Source organism: Ylistrum balloti, unplaced genomic scaffold (assembly GCF_031769215.1).
Source record: "Ylistrum balloti isolate Yb309-2 unplaced genomic scaffold, AGI_CSIRO_Ybal_v1 Utg369782, whole genome shotgun sequence".
Taxonomy (NCBI): domain Eukaryota; kingdom Metazoa; phylum Mollusca; class Bivalvia; order Pectinida; family Pectinidae; genus Ylistrum; species Ylistrum balloti.
This window is the reverse complement of record NW_026781970.1, coordinates 2067711-2083278: the sequence shown is the minus strand read 5'-3', so window position 1 is coordinate 2083278 and position 15568 is coordinate 2067711. Positions and strand designations below refer to the sequence as shown.

General features: G+C 35.0%; 1 protein-coding gene across 1 annotated transcript in view; it reads right to left on the bottom strand.

Moving 5' to 3' along the window:
• LOC132544190 (protein unc-13 homolog A-like) overlaps positions 1–15568 on the bottom strand; it is a 135740-nt gene that overhangs the window by 117518 nt on the left and 2654 nt on the right. Inside the window, 1 exon segment of the mRNA XM_060207758.1 lies at positions 11688–11787. Coding sequence (XP_060063741.1) covers positions 11688–11787 — 100 coding nt within the window.

Genomic DNA, 15568 nt, shown 5'->3' with positions numbered 1-15568 from the left:
CAATGATCTTGAAATTATTGAGTTATTGGGGTGAAAATTACACAAATTAAAGCATGGAAACCTCTTCCATTTTTAATCATGAACAGTTTGTCTATCCAAACATAAAGCCTCTACAACAAATACTAGATGGTCAAATAAAACTTTGCATTTCACACTACTTTTTTCTTAATATCCACGTGAAAATATCAGAGAATGTCTTTTATTCAGGATAAAAATAAGAACAATATGTGCCACTGAATTATTTCCTAGTACACACATTCTAACAACTGCACTTGAAAAAGAAGTGTGGAAACATGTTGATTTTTTCACATCTAATCTACTTTCTAAAACTGAAACTTTCAAAAAATCATCTTTTATTTTTCAGAAGAGTACATCCTTAAGTGAAAATCAGGATTCAGAATAATGCTACAGAAATTCCTAATAACTTTTAACCATTTTCAAGCAACAATGACAATTTCTTTGCAAGTTAATCACATGCAAAGTAATTTTTTACACACGTTTTAAGATATGAAATACAATAGACAAGGATCACAAAGCAGAAGAACATCTAATGCCTCCAACTGTAGGGTCTTAAACTGTCCTTACCAATTGTTATTTTCATACATTTTCTTTTCTCATTTATTTTCAAAAAGAAGAGATATTACACAACCATAAATCAAAATTTGCTAATTTCATTATATCATGAAAGATGATATGGCAAAAAGGATATATATACAAATCATTTTGAATTAGTATTAACATGATCAGATGTTGACAGATAGCTGGTTTGTCCCAAAACATAGCAGAGGACAGATGTCATCCTAATCAGTGGCAGAGGACAGATGTCCTAATCAGTGGCAGAGGACAGATGTCGTCCTAATCAGTGGCAGAGGAAAGATGTCGTCCTAATCAGTGGCAGAGGACAGATGTCGTCCTAATCAGTGGCAGAGGACAGATGTCGTCCTAATCAGTGGCAGAGGACAGATGTCGTCCTAATCAGTGGCAGAGGACAGATGTCGTCCTAATCAGTGGTAGAGGATATATAGTTGTCTCATCCCAGACAGTGGTAGAGGATAGATAGTTGTCTGGTCCTAAACAGTGGCAGAGGATAGATCCTCCTTGGCAGTGGCAGAGGACAAATAGTGCCTCATCCTCCTAGGCAGTGGCAGAGGATATATAGTTGTCTGGTCGAAACAATGGCAGAGGACAAATAGTATCTCATCGTCCTAGGCAGTGGCAGAGGACAAATAGTGTCTTATCCTAAACAGTGGCAGAGGATAGATAGTTGTCGGGTCCTTAGCAGTGGCAGAGACCAGATAATTGTCTCATCCTAGAAAGTGGCAAAAGACAAATAGCTGTTTCATCCTAGACAGCGGCTGAGGACATATCACCCTAGACAGTGGCTGGGGACATATCACCCTAGACAGTGGCTGGGGACATATCACCCTAGACAGTGGCTGGGGACATATCACCCTAGACAGTGGCTGGGGACATATCACCCTAGACAGTGGCTGGGGACATATCACCCTAGACAGTGGCTGGGGACATATCACCCTAGACAGTGGCTGGGGACATATCACCCTAGACAGTGGCTGGGGACATACCGTAAAAACCCATGTAATGTCCGCACTTTTTTTCACCGAAAATCAATCCAAAAAAGGGGGTGCGGACATTACAGGGATATAGAGGAAATGACACTTTTTTCCTTCCGACAATTCATATCATATCTCCTTGAATTGTGTTCTTAAAAGCCAAGCATACCTGATATTATCGTTTTATGGTTTTTTCTATGATGTTTCCTCAACCAAACATGATTATTTATGATTATTTATTATAGTTTCCATGGTTAATTCCTTCCAATTTCTCGTTACAGGTTCGTATTGTGTCGTCCTTCGTAATAGGAAGCCATTTTGTTTGACTTTGTCACATGAATAAAGTTAGAGTTGTTCCCCTTTCCCCATTGAAAAAGCATACTCATGAGCATATACAAAATAACACAACATTTTCATTCTACATTTTATTTACAAAATAATATGTACAAGAATATTACATAAAATAAATAATCAGACGTTTTATTGATTATGGATCGTTTATCAGAAAGTCTTAATACATAGCAGGCCGGTTTAATAGCGTTTCTCGAAACCCCAGAAGTCGTCGTCGTCACTGTGGAAGAACTCCTCGGCGTTGAAGTTGTCTTCCTCTGTCTGGTCGTTGTAATAAATGGCGTTCTCGTCGTATGATGGTGTGTCAGTAGGGTCAGTGGCGCCGTGGGTCATGGGCGGGTCATGTTACTGTATAGTTATCGTTAATTGGATAATCACACTCTGTCACTCACTCACACTCGAGGTGAGGAGACGACCCAAGCTGTTTATAACACTGCTGGGCTAACCCTTATCAAAACACCAATTATCGAAATGAGGACTTGTCATACTGGTAAGCTTACTGTACCATTATGGAGAATAACTGTTGTTATAAACAATTAAGTGAATTCTTGAATGGTACCTGTAAGTTATACACAATGCGACATGCTCTCGGCCATTACGACATTAGCGTACGTGAAATGAAATCGGCAGCTTCAATTTGCATTTTTTACCCGCGGACATTACATGGAAGGTGGGTTTTTTCCCCAGATTTTTTGTCAAAAAAGGGGTGCGGACATTACACAGATGTGGACATTACGTGGGTTTTTACGGTATCACCCTAGACAGTGGCTGGGGACATATCACCCTAGACAGTGGCTGGGGACATATCACCCTAGACAGTGGCTGGGGACATATCAACCTAGACAGTGGCTGGGGACATATCACCCTAGACAGTGGCTGGGGACATATCACCCTAGACAGTGGCTGGGGACATATCACCCTAAACAGTGGCTGGGGACATATCACCCTAGACAGTGGCTGGGGACATATCACCCTAGACAGTGGCTGGGGACATATCACCCTAGACAGTGGCTGGGGACATATCACCCTAGACAGTGGCTGGGGACATATCACCCTAGACAGTGGCTGGGGACATATCACCCTAGACAGTGGCTGGGGACATATCACCCTAGACAGTGGCTGGGGACATATCACCCTAGACAGTGGCTGGGGACATATCACCCTAGACAGTGGCTGGGGACATATCACCCTAGACAGTGGCTGGGGACATATCACCCTAGACAGTGGCTGGGGACATATCACCCTAGACAGTGGCTGGGGACATATCACCCTAGACAGTGGCTGGGGACATATCACCCTAGGCAGTGGCTAAGGACATGAGGAGTTGTTAGTCTTAGACAGTGACAGAGGACAGATGGTTGTCTCATCCTACAGACAGTGAGTCAACTTTTTTGTCCTAGAGACTGTCTTAAACAACAGAATGTTGTTGAACAAAGGATAGACAGTTTACTGACATAGATGTTGGACATAAATCTATAGCTTATTTACAATGATAGATACTATCTCTAAAGGTAGTCATTGATTTTTTGGACAGACACGGCCATGAACACCACGCTACCAATTCTGCGGCACCCGCACACATATATGGGAGACAATGTCCATTATTACCAATTAGAACCAATGTCGAATGTCTTGCATATATGAAAATTGATTAAGAATTATTTCACCTCATCCCATATATCACTACAGAAATGGTTTGTGGATGCCAAGAAGTAGGTAGGAAAAGAAGAAAATGATGTTCATAGACTCTCTATCCATATAAGCCAATGTTAACAGGTTCTTTTTAAGCTGAATCTCTAAGCTGATAATCACATCTCCTTTATCCCCTTAATTCCTTAAGGCCCTCCTAAGTCACAATGTTCCAATCAGGCTCCAGTTAGCAAATGCCCCTACAAGAAGCATGCAAGGTCTGCCCATAATGTTGTAACTGAGCATTGATGCCACATACAGAAATTTTTTTGTTTTTTTTTTAAATCTTTACTTTAGGTTTACAGATTGCAGCCTTAAATTCCTGATTAGCTGTCCACAATTCTTTGAATCCTTGATTTAACATTAGTGGACACTTCTTTCTTTAATGTACCAGGCTCCTTATATTAAGAGTGACATTTGCCCTTCCTTTTACTTCACGCCATACTGTCAACATGAAGCCATGGATATCATCTGTCTGTGATATATAAAATTATATTGACAAGATGGAGTGTACATTTTCTGATGAGGTACATTGTTTGAATTTCAGGAACAACTCAGTTCAAAACAGCATAGTTTCCCATCACACAAGTCACAATACTGATCTAGATTTCTAGATTACATGCCATTGTAAGGCATCTACCAGGCATATCAGTTTGTAAAAAAGTTGAAGTGGCAGCAAGATGCTGATTTCATTATGAGGTCTCCTGAACTGCTTTTTAAAAAGAATCCAAATATACAAAATGTCTGAACAATCAGATCACATTTACTTGAATCATTTGAAGTTTTACTGATGGAAACTCTTCACTTATAGATGCTAATGGTCAGCAACACTGACCTCTTTATCAGGCATATTAAATAACATTAAGAGCTTCATCAACTGCTAATGATCACTAATGGTGGTCCTCATGACTGACCGTTCTGTCAAGGTCACTAAGTGTTCCTCTGGTTGATACCAAGTATTAAAGGAACATATTAGCAAGATGTCACAGACGAAAAAATATTTTATGTAAACAAAAAATATAACTGTAATTTAACAAAAAAAAGTTTAATCTTTGTGTTGTGATGAAGGAAAATATGCAAAGTTATTAAAATTATCTTTCATAATCAAATCATATTAAGCAGGGATAACTATAGGGAGTCACAAGAACTTCCTGTTGTCATGGCTAATTTGTGGTTGTCTTCTAGTTGTGGCTATCTAGGTGGTGCTTCCTGTTGTCATGGCTATTTTGTGGTTGTCATGGGTATGCTTCCTGTTGTCATGGCTATTTTGTGGTTGTTTTCTGGTGTCATAGATATGATGCCTGTTGCTATTTCATAGTTGTTTGTGAAATGGTATGTATATCCACTTGACTGGTACCAGTTGTCATAATGGTGTCTATGCCAGATGCTAGTTGTCATGGTTGTCATGGACGTGACCCTGTCTAAAGTGCCAGTTATCGTAATTCTAAGCATACATCATGTTGTTATCCATTGAATGCAGCTTTCCCAAGAGTACTTTCATGCTAATTACGTTACTTGGCTGTGATAAAGCTTATGTACACAGACCCATCTATCGACCACTCACAATTTCACAAATTAATGTATTTATTAAATGAAATATAGATATATGCTAATGCAGGAGCCCACCATTTGACACTAGGCTGACGTGTAGGACAGTGATTGCCAACAATCTTTATTTTCCTTTCCTTGCCATGTATAAGTACACAAGCATAAACATGTTCAGTGACATTTTCTGGGCATGCTGACTTTTGAAACTCCAGAATACAAAGTAATAATACAGTTATAACTTCTCATAAAATTGACAAAAATAGTAACTTTACAAAACTGTTACAATTGAATAAGATTGACATAACTTAACAGAAAAAAGAATTGACACCTGTAACACAGGGATGGTCCATTTTTGTCAATGAATCTAAAAATCACTATAAAGCTAAAAAATGATCACCTATTCTCACAGTTCCCAGCAACCTTTGAGCTTAAAATGTAGAATTAATACATTTTGTTTATAATGCCTCAGATTGTAAAATCAGGGGTATATTGTTTTTGTGCTGTCTGTTTGTCTGTTGTCAACTTAAACCTTGCCCATACCTATTGCATCATAATAGGTATGACTTACATATTTGGCATGTGTGTTACTTGTGACAAGACCTTTCTGGTGACACCAAAATTTTTCTCCATGTGACCTTGACCATGACCTTTGATCTACATTTGAATTTTTTAAAAAAAAATCATTACCACAATGAAGTTTTTAGTTCCCCACTTCAGAATTTTGTTGCAACTAGGGGCATTGTGTTTCATCAACACATCTTGTTTCTTCATCAATATCAATTTTATCTCAAAAAAATTGAAGTTCAAAAGTGAATTTACTACAACATAATATCATTGGTCTATTCCATTTAGAGCGAAATATACTGGGCATTGCTTATGTCAATCTGATAACAGTACAATAGAATAGACAGGAAGGGAGCAGTTTGATTGTAATGATGACTTATTTCATTTATGTATATATACATAATGGAATTCCTGTACTAAAATGTTGGAGTTGAAAGGTCACATATTCTTAAATAAATATCACTTTAACTCTAAAACAACACCAACACAACCATTCAGAACCATTAATAAAGCAGCATTTAACCTAAATGTATCACTTGTCAGTCAGTATTTTAGGAAGGCAGTTTGACCTCATTTTCTGTCTCAGACAATCCAGCCTACAGCATGAGTTCTATTTTGGATTTGCTGACATACAAAACACCTCTGAAGATATGAAAATGAGAAAGACAAATTCTGATAAAATGTTAAAAAAATCTATAAGATTTAATTTTAATTGCAAATAGTGGTAAAGTAACAAGGTTTACTGGCAAATAGTGACAATGTAACAAGGTTTACTGGCAAATAGTGACAATGAAACAAGCTTTACTGGCAAATAGTGGCAATGTAGCAAGGTTTATTGGCAAATAGTGGCAATGTAGCAAGGTTTATTGGCAAATAGTGACAATGTAACAAGCTTTACTGGCAAATAATGGCAATGTAACAAGATTTTCTGACAAAAAATGGCAAGGTAGCAAGATTTACTGGAAAATAGTGGCAATGTAGCAAGGTTTACTGGCAAATAGTGGCAATGTAACAAGGTTTACTGGAAAATAGTGGCAATGTAGCAAGGTTTACTGGCAAATAATGGCAATGCAACAAGATTTTCTGACAAAAAATGGCAATGTAACAAGGTTTACTGGAAAATAGTGACAATGTAACAAGGTTTACTAACAAATAGTGGCAATGTAACAAGATTTGCTGGCAAATAGTGACAATGTAACAAGATTTTACTGAAAAAAATGGCAATGTAACAAGGTTTACTGACAAATAGTGGCAATGTAAAAAGATTTGCTGGCAAACAGTGGCAATGTATGAGGGTTTACTGACAAATGAATATTTTTAAACGTGAATTTCGTAAAGAAGGAAATACCAAGGTTATGTAATAGTAGTAGTATAAAGTGTTACTGATTATTTATGGTAGTAAGTTAGTAACATGTCAGTATAACAAGATTTCAGTCAGTGATGTCTCATTTACAAGCCAATTTGCCGTTTCTCTACTTAATGTTTGAATCATTTTATTAAAGACAGATGTCACATTTGCTGGGAACAAATGCAGCTGAATAACCAACACCAAATTGCTGTACACTTCATCCTGGCCTACAGTGTGGGATATTGGAGAGCTGTTGTCGTGTTATAAACCTGTCACAAATATGTATCGATCAACTCAATTACGACCTTTGATTGAAGCTGTCACTACCAATATTGATTAAAGAGCGGAAGTCGTTAGAGGAAATCTAAGTCATTAGTATGTTTGATAGAACATGATCTGGTAATAATCTGTCCCTAATTGAGTAAGCTGATCTGAACAATCTCCTTCATCTCCAGAAGAATTCTCTTAAAACCTGTATTGGAAAGAATGGAATCTCTATATTGAGAATTAACTATAATTCATGTCCAACATGAGCAATTTACAATTAAAATGCTGTCTTCTATTAAAACCGGTATCCAGTATCACAAAATGATACCTAAATCTTAAGCTACTGGCTTTCATATAATCATTTAAAGTAAATTGCATTTCAAAACTTTTCTACACAAAATACAGATGAATTCAAGCTTATGTAAGATAATTACATAAGTGTTTGGTTCAGGAAATACAGAATCCTTACCAATAAAAAGTGCTGATGTAGCTGGAATTTACTTCAGTCTAGTTTCAATAGTCAGTGCAGTGTGAGCATGTAGAATGTTATATAACAACATTTATCTATACACCATCAAACTATGGAAATTGTCTTAACTAAATACCAACATTATTTCTGTGCTGAGTTGACACTTTATCAAATTATAATGGTTTATCATTTCTGCTGAGTTGACACTTTATCAGATAAGAAAGGTTTATTATTTCTGTGCTGAGTTGACACTTTATCAGATTAAATAGGTTTATCATTTCTGTACTGAGTTGATACTTTATCAGATTATAAAGGTTTATTATTTCTGTGCTGATATGACACTGAATGTTTTATTATTTCTGTGCCAAGTGGACACTTTATCAGATTATAAAGGTTGATCATTTCTGTGCTGAGTTGACACTTTATCAGATAAGAAAGGTTTATTATTTCTGTGCTGAGTTGACACTTTATCAAATTATAAAGGTTTATCATTTCTGTGCTGAGTTGACACTTTATCAGATAAGAAAGGTTTATTATTTTTGTGCTGAGTTGACACTTTATCAAATTATAAAGGTTTATCATTTCTGTGCTGAGTTGACACTTTATCAGATAAGAAAGGTTTATTATTTCTGTGCTGAGTTGACACTTTATCAGATTATAAAGGTTGATCATTTCTGCTGAGTTAACACTTAATCAGATAAGAAAGGTTTATTATTTCTGTGCTGAGTTGACACTTTATCAGATTAAATAGGTTTATCATTTCTGTGCTGAGTTGATACTTTATCAGATTATAAAGGTTTATTATTTCTGTGCTGATATGACACTGAATGTTTTATTATTTCTGTGCCAAGTTGACACTTTATCAGATTATAAAGGTTTATCATTTCTGTGCTGAGTTGACACTTTATCAGATAAGAAAGGTTTATTATTTCTGTGCTGAGTTGACACTTTATCAAATTATAAAGGTTTATCATTTCTGTGCTGAGTTGACACTTTATCAGATAAGAAAGGTTTATTATTTCTGTGCTGAGTTGACACTTTATCAGATTATAAAGGTTTATCATTTCTGTGCTGAGTTGACACTTTATCAGATAAGAAAGGTTTATTATTTCTGTGCTGAGTTGACACTTTATCAGATTATAAAGGTTTATTATTTCTGTGCTGAGTTGACACTTTATCAGATGAAAGGTTTATTATTTCTGCTGACACTTTATCAGATTATAAAGGTTTATTATTTCTGTGCTGATATGACACTGAATGTTTTATTATTTCTGTGCCAAGTTGATACTTTATCAGATTATAAAGGTTTATCATTTCTGTGCCGAGTTAACATTGTAACGGATTATGAAGGTTTATGTACCTGATGAGACCTTGGTAATGTTCCATTATGTCTGTTTTCATTTTTATTTTTTTTTTCTTCATACAGTAGATTAAATTAGACAATATTCACTTTCTTAATTTCATACACAGGTGGTATAAAAAGAAATCAAATAATTGAACATCTCAAAGACCTGAATGCCCCAACTCTTTTGTACACCAGATTCTGATCAGGTGTAAAACTTGACTGTATACTATGAGGTAAATATGAACCCAATCTGTTAGAAGTTCCAAAGATATGACATTGATTTGGACGTGACGGGACAAGAGAATTAACTCAAGATGAACAAATATTTCTCAAGCGTTACCCAATAAACATTTTTCCATCATGTCTGATTTGTCTGGTACATTTATACAATACCTCGCGACATGCGACGTGTAACATCATAATCAAAATGATGTCATATTCAATTGTTTTGCTAATATACTGTAAAGAAAGATAATACAATCGCATCTAAATGTAAATGAAATAGTTGCAAAGGTTTTGTTCAATTTTGACAGAATCATGTATGAAAAATAGAATCTATTACCTGTATGTTCACGATAAATTTATCTCAGTCTCAGGCAGAACGTTAACCCTCAAATGAGATAAATTGACATCAAAAACACAAAAATAACATAAAAACAACTACATAAGAGGAAAACATCTCTTATTTGGAGTCGTTTAATCTAAATGGACAGTGTTTCTTACATAGAGCACAACTATACATGTGGTTCTATATAAGTAGATAAACAACTTAGTTTGTGACATGGTTATCACCAATTTGTTCATTAAAGAAACAAAGAACTACAAATAAAACTTACTACTTAGTGTATAATCATTTGTTTGCTGCTATACGCCATTTATAAAACAAGAAAACTGCATCAAACATCACAATTGTTTTATTGACAAAGGAGGTTGGTTTGGTGTTGCAGAGGTAATGTTAAAGCTTTTCACCCAGCCATCTAGGGTTCGATTCCTAGAACTAACGTGAAAAGTAATGGGGTAACCTGCCGAACCTCATGGGTTTTCTTTGGGTACTCCGGTTTCCTCCCAAACCCTCCACACTTCCACCGCAGCCAACAAGAGTGATTAATATAAGCTGATCGCTTGTTTCCCAATTGTTGTTAAATAAAGCTTAAATCCCCCACAATTTATTTTATATCAAGTCAGTCACAAGCACCTCAAACAATCATGCATTTTCAGGAAAACAGAATACTTTGATGGAAAACTCAATGGCTCTGATTTGTGAGTCAGCACCACATGTTAACAGGTTGTGAAACCAAGCTTTCCACGACAACTTACGCCTGCACGCTCAGATCACATACATAATCTCTTTAAGAATATTTGAAGTAGTTATAAAAATTAAGGCTGGATAATTTATCTTCTTGTGAGGAAATTGCTGAAATACCATCATCAAAGGACCTCTGTATTGCTGTCAAGGAGTTGTTATCAACTTGAATCAAACTTAATGGTCGAAAATCCATTACAATTCTTTTGGAGTAACTAAATCAACATTTTGGTAATGTCTTGTCATTAGTTTGGTTGACAATAAGATTATGTAAAGTCGAGTGAAACAAATTTTACTGTTTTTTGAACTGCCTCTTGCAGCAAATGATCAATACTTCATAGTTGTAATTCAACATGAAGAACATTTCTTCTTTTTCAACATTTAATATTAAACATAATTCCAGTTGCAACACCAATATTTGTTAATAAAACTGTATCACTTTAATTTTTTGTACTGTATTAATATGGTCAACATATTGATTGCTGTTCCTCAGCTTTTCTAGTTAACCCAGCTGTATAAAGTGGTACATCGTATGTTTCAATACTTTTACTCCCATTAGCTAAAGGTGCATTGTTTTTTGGTAAATAAAAAAAAGATTGTTTTTTAAATCTACCTTAGTACAGCTAATTGGTGCTATGACACTACTCATAACTGCGTAGCATTGTAATTTTACATAGACTAACTATGTTGCTAATTGATAATGACATCAATTTTGGCCTCCATTTCATGGGATACTGATGTTAATGATGCAGCAATGAGTAGGTTTCACAACTAACAATTTGTTACTTTTTTTCTTAAGTATGGGAGAAAAATCATCAAAACAATTGTGTAAGAGTTTGGCTGAGCAGCACTTAGCAAGCCTCGTGCTAACCAGCCAAACTCTTATACTCTGGCTAAGATATCCTTGTCCGCAGAACAGACCCATGAAAGATTCTATTAATCTTTATCGTCACTACTTTAGTTTATCAAGCTGTCTAACAATCAATATTGCTAAAGCTGTGAAAAACTATATATTGGTGTACAAATATTTTAGTCCATTCTGGGAGTGTGTCAAAATAAAATCAGAAATAACAATTTACAATAAAAATGGTAAGAAAAACAAATTTATTTTCCTATCACAGCACACAGTAATTCTTTCATTAAGTGGAAGTTTTTCAAGAGAAAATGAGATATGAAGTAAACCTGACAACAAATTAAGTGCATATACAGCAATCAAAGGGCCAAATACTTACAACATGAAGTCTTGTTCCCAACACGGGTTGTTACCCTTCACCTGTATAGTCGTGGATTTGACATTCTGCAGCTTCAAGGTCACATACGTATTGAATCGTTCTGCAACAACACCAAAAATGAAGACCATTAAAAACCTTCTACACCTTGTGCGGCCTTTAAATACCTCACCACTGAATAGATTAATTTCACATATAACTCACATTATGACAATAACATTATTAAGTTTGTAGATATTAATATCAAAATGAAATCTTAATCTGAATATAATATGCCCCATGCTTAAAAGAAAACTTGATGGACTTGTTAATAAAATAACATAACAAAATAATATGTCTTTATATTGTACTTAAAATGATATCCCATATGAAAACTGAAAATTTAAACATTGTCAGTGGTAACCAAAAAAACAGAGTACAAGGACACGTAAGTTTATGACAAACATCACATCTTGTAGAGGCACCATTTCAGTAAATTTATACAAAATGTATGTTCCTATATAAACAAGCAGCACTGACAATGTGGCACTCTCGTAATCACTTCAGAACATACATGCCATATTAAACAAAATTCACATCCAAATGATACTTCCATGCTTAGTATTCATAATATGCTCGTTCATGAATTATTATTATACTAAATAAATGTTCATATGTTGAACAAAAACATCTAAGAATAAATCTTGATGTATTCAATATTCAAGCTTTCAGGAATAATTCAATAAGTATGAATTATTCTTGTTAGTAATTCTACTAAACATCATGGAGTGGACATACATCAGCTGATACAGCCTGCCTGCCATGGAGCTCTGCATTTTTGTTTTATTTCTTCTAAGTATATATATAGATAAATCTTCAAAATGGCCAGTACAGTCTTCTTGATATTTCATCAATTGATTATACATCCAGTGGACAAAGAGCTCAGCAATTCATAAAAATATTTCCAGTTTCAGAGTATTTATAGGAGCCCATCACATTAAAGCAGGTACATAACAAAATAGCACTATAAATTGTCTCTGAATTTGAGAAAGGTCAAACATCAAGTCTATCGTTAGATTGTTGTAAACCTTATGTTTTCAACTGTATAAACCTCTATGATGTGTAACTAAACCCTATTCTTAGATTTACGTGTAATTTTATGTGTTTCAGTCGACTCACAATAGGTAATTACTATTGACTGTTTTACATGGCCAGAACTAGTGGGTACAATGTATCGTACGTACACTAGGTTGATCACAATCTGACCAATGTATTATTTATCACAACTAGAGAACATCTCTGGCTACATACAAGTTCAGATTAAGAAACAGAGAAAGACGTGTTTAGTCACGACTGATGTATGTATGATTTGTGATAAAGTGAGTCAGATTTATATCAATTACTGCAGTAAATAATAATAGATGAAATAGTCCTATGGATACATCTCAGCTCCCGACAACTTAATGGAAAGATAAAAAGTTATTCCTTCTCATGAGACTTGAAGATTGATTGCCAACGAATAAAGATGTCAGTGATGTAACAATGCTGAATCCCATGGATACATAATATATGGGTTAACATTCATAGAACAGTGCAAAATGTGAAAAAGTAAAGTTACATATTGTCTAACTTTTCAAGTCACTTGTTCACAGGCCTTTTTACTTCTCGCTTGGGGATGGGCCTTTTTAACTCATTTTGGCAAAAAAAAATGATCTGATGGGAAGAAAAATTTTAGGAACAACCTACCATCAATAAAGCAGAAATATACACTTATTCTTCCATAACACCTGGTCTTGATCTCCTTGTCAAGAGTCTCTGTGTAAACATTTCTTTTGTTCATATTTTGCCCTTGTTTAATCAAATTTGAGTTTAGATCATGATTATGTTAATACGCTGGTATTCTCTTGTTGTTTTGTTGGGTTTTTTTTATATACTTTGTGAATTTGACCATATTATGAAATAAATCCAGTTGGGAATGGGGACCATATTTGGCCCCACAGATCCCCTAAAAAACGGCCTGATTTACTATCTGACAGGTAAAATCTGACAAAAACAACTTTCCACTCTAATATGTGATGTGAACTAGAAAATTCTCTAGTAAAACACTAACATAAAAACATACGACTAAGAAAAGAGAACAATGTATGGGGAGAATGATAATAATAATAATAATATCTTTTATTTAACCAGGGTTACATATTTAGACAATGTCTAGTTTACAATATGGCCCTGCAAATGGATCCCCCTTTGAATAGATCACTCAATCTACTAATTTTATCTAAAGAAAATTAGTCCTGGTACATTTTCTTCATATACTTTTATTTATTTCTGAGTCAATCAAAGTCTGTTTCAAGAATCCCTCTAGTCTCTCTGTAAAAAATCATATCAAAAACAAACCAATTGATTTTAGGAAGTGACACCTCAGAGCATCTGAAGTGAAAAGCTATAGTCACAAAAATATTGGCAGTTGTTATAGATGAAAGAAGTTATTATGTGATTCAGTAGAAACACACAGACTGGCAGACTGACAGACACATTTAAAACCTATATTATTCTCTGTCAGAACCAATTACACATCATTGCTACAGCATTCTATCTTATTTTTTTTATGAAATATGAAAACTGAAACATCTTAGTTGTTTGATGATATTAGAATCAATATTGATTTTGTGAGAGAACTCACTATCTGTTTTAGTCTGTAAATGTATGTATTCACCATATCAAAGACCAACTTCACCACTTACACTCTATTTCTCCAAAACAAACTGTAACTCCTGATATTTACTGAATACTTCAAACAGTTATTCCAGATTTACATATTTACTCAAAGGACAGAACGTGACTGCAGACATTCAAGGCCTGATTCCCTGAGGCAGGTGGACACAAGGCAATTCCAAGTGTCAATTCTATTGAAACACAATTTAAAGCTAATTTTACAGACAAGAGGTAATCAATATATTGTCAATATTATTGATGGAAAGGGAGACAACTATCCAGCAATCATCAATCTATGAACAGCATAACGTTGATGTATTGCTATCCATTGTTGCGCTAAACTTGCATAACACCATCAATTTCATCAGAACGGATTTCCCTACACTAAAATGCATCCGATGTAATGCCAAACCCCCATACTACCATTATGTTTTGAGAATATTCCTTTGTGTTCCCTTGATAAAACTGCTACAATGTTACCAAGTTTACCTGTGATATGGTCATCCACTTCACGGCTGACCAATCCATTAATCAGCTTATATATATAGTTTGTATATAACAATATCTGAATGTGTTTTATTAATTTCTGCCAGATTACCATTCACTTTTTAAAGTTTTTTCCTGAACAGGCCATTTTTATTTAAACACCCTCTTATTTTATCAATTAGTTGGTAGTAATCTCAGGATATTTCATATTAGGTGTTGTAACACTTATGTGTAGGTGTTGTAACACTTATGTGTAGGTGTTGTAACACTTATGTGTAGTAAAAGTCAGAATTCCAATTAGACAACAATTTTGCAGAAGGTTTTATTTTGTACCAATTACAGTGAAACTTCGCTATTAAGACCACTTTGGGGACTGGAAAAAAGTGGTCTAAATAGCGAGGTGGTCTTAATAGTGAGGTGGATCAGATTGACCACAAAGAACCGTAACTCTGTTTAAAATAAAGAGTATATATATATCATTAAGTAATGTACATGTATATTATTCAATAATAATAACTAAACTGTATTTAAAATGTTAAACGTGTAACGCCACCTGGTGACAGGGTCGGTAACCCGTGACGAAAACAATGGTCGTGAACGACACACATGTTCACAGTTCACTGCCCATCAGGTAAACTTTAATTACTGGTCAGAACTTGGTCGTAATTGTGAGGTCACTTATCGTTAATTAGTGGTCGTTGGGA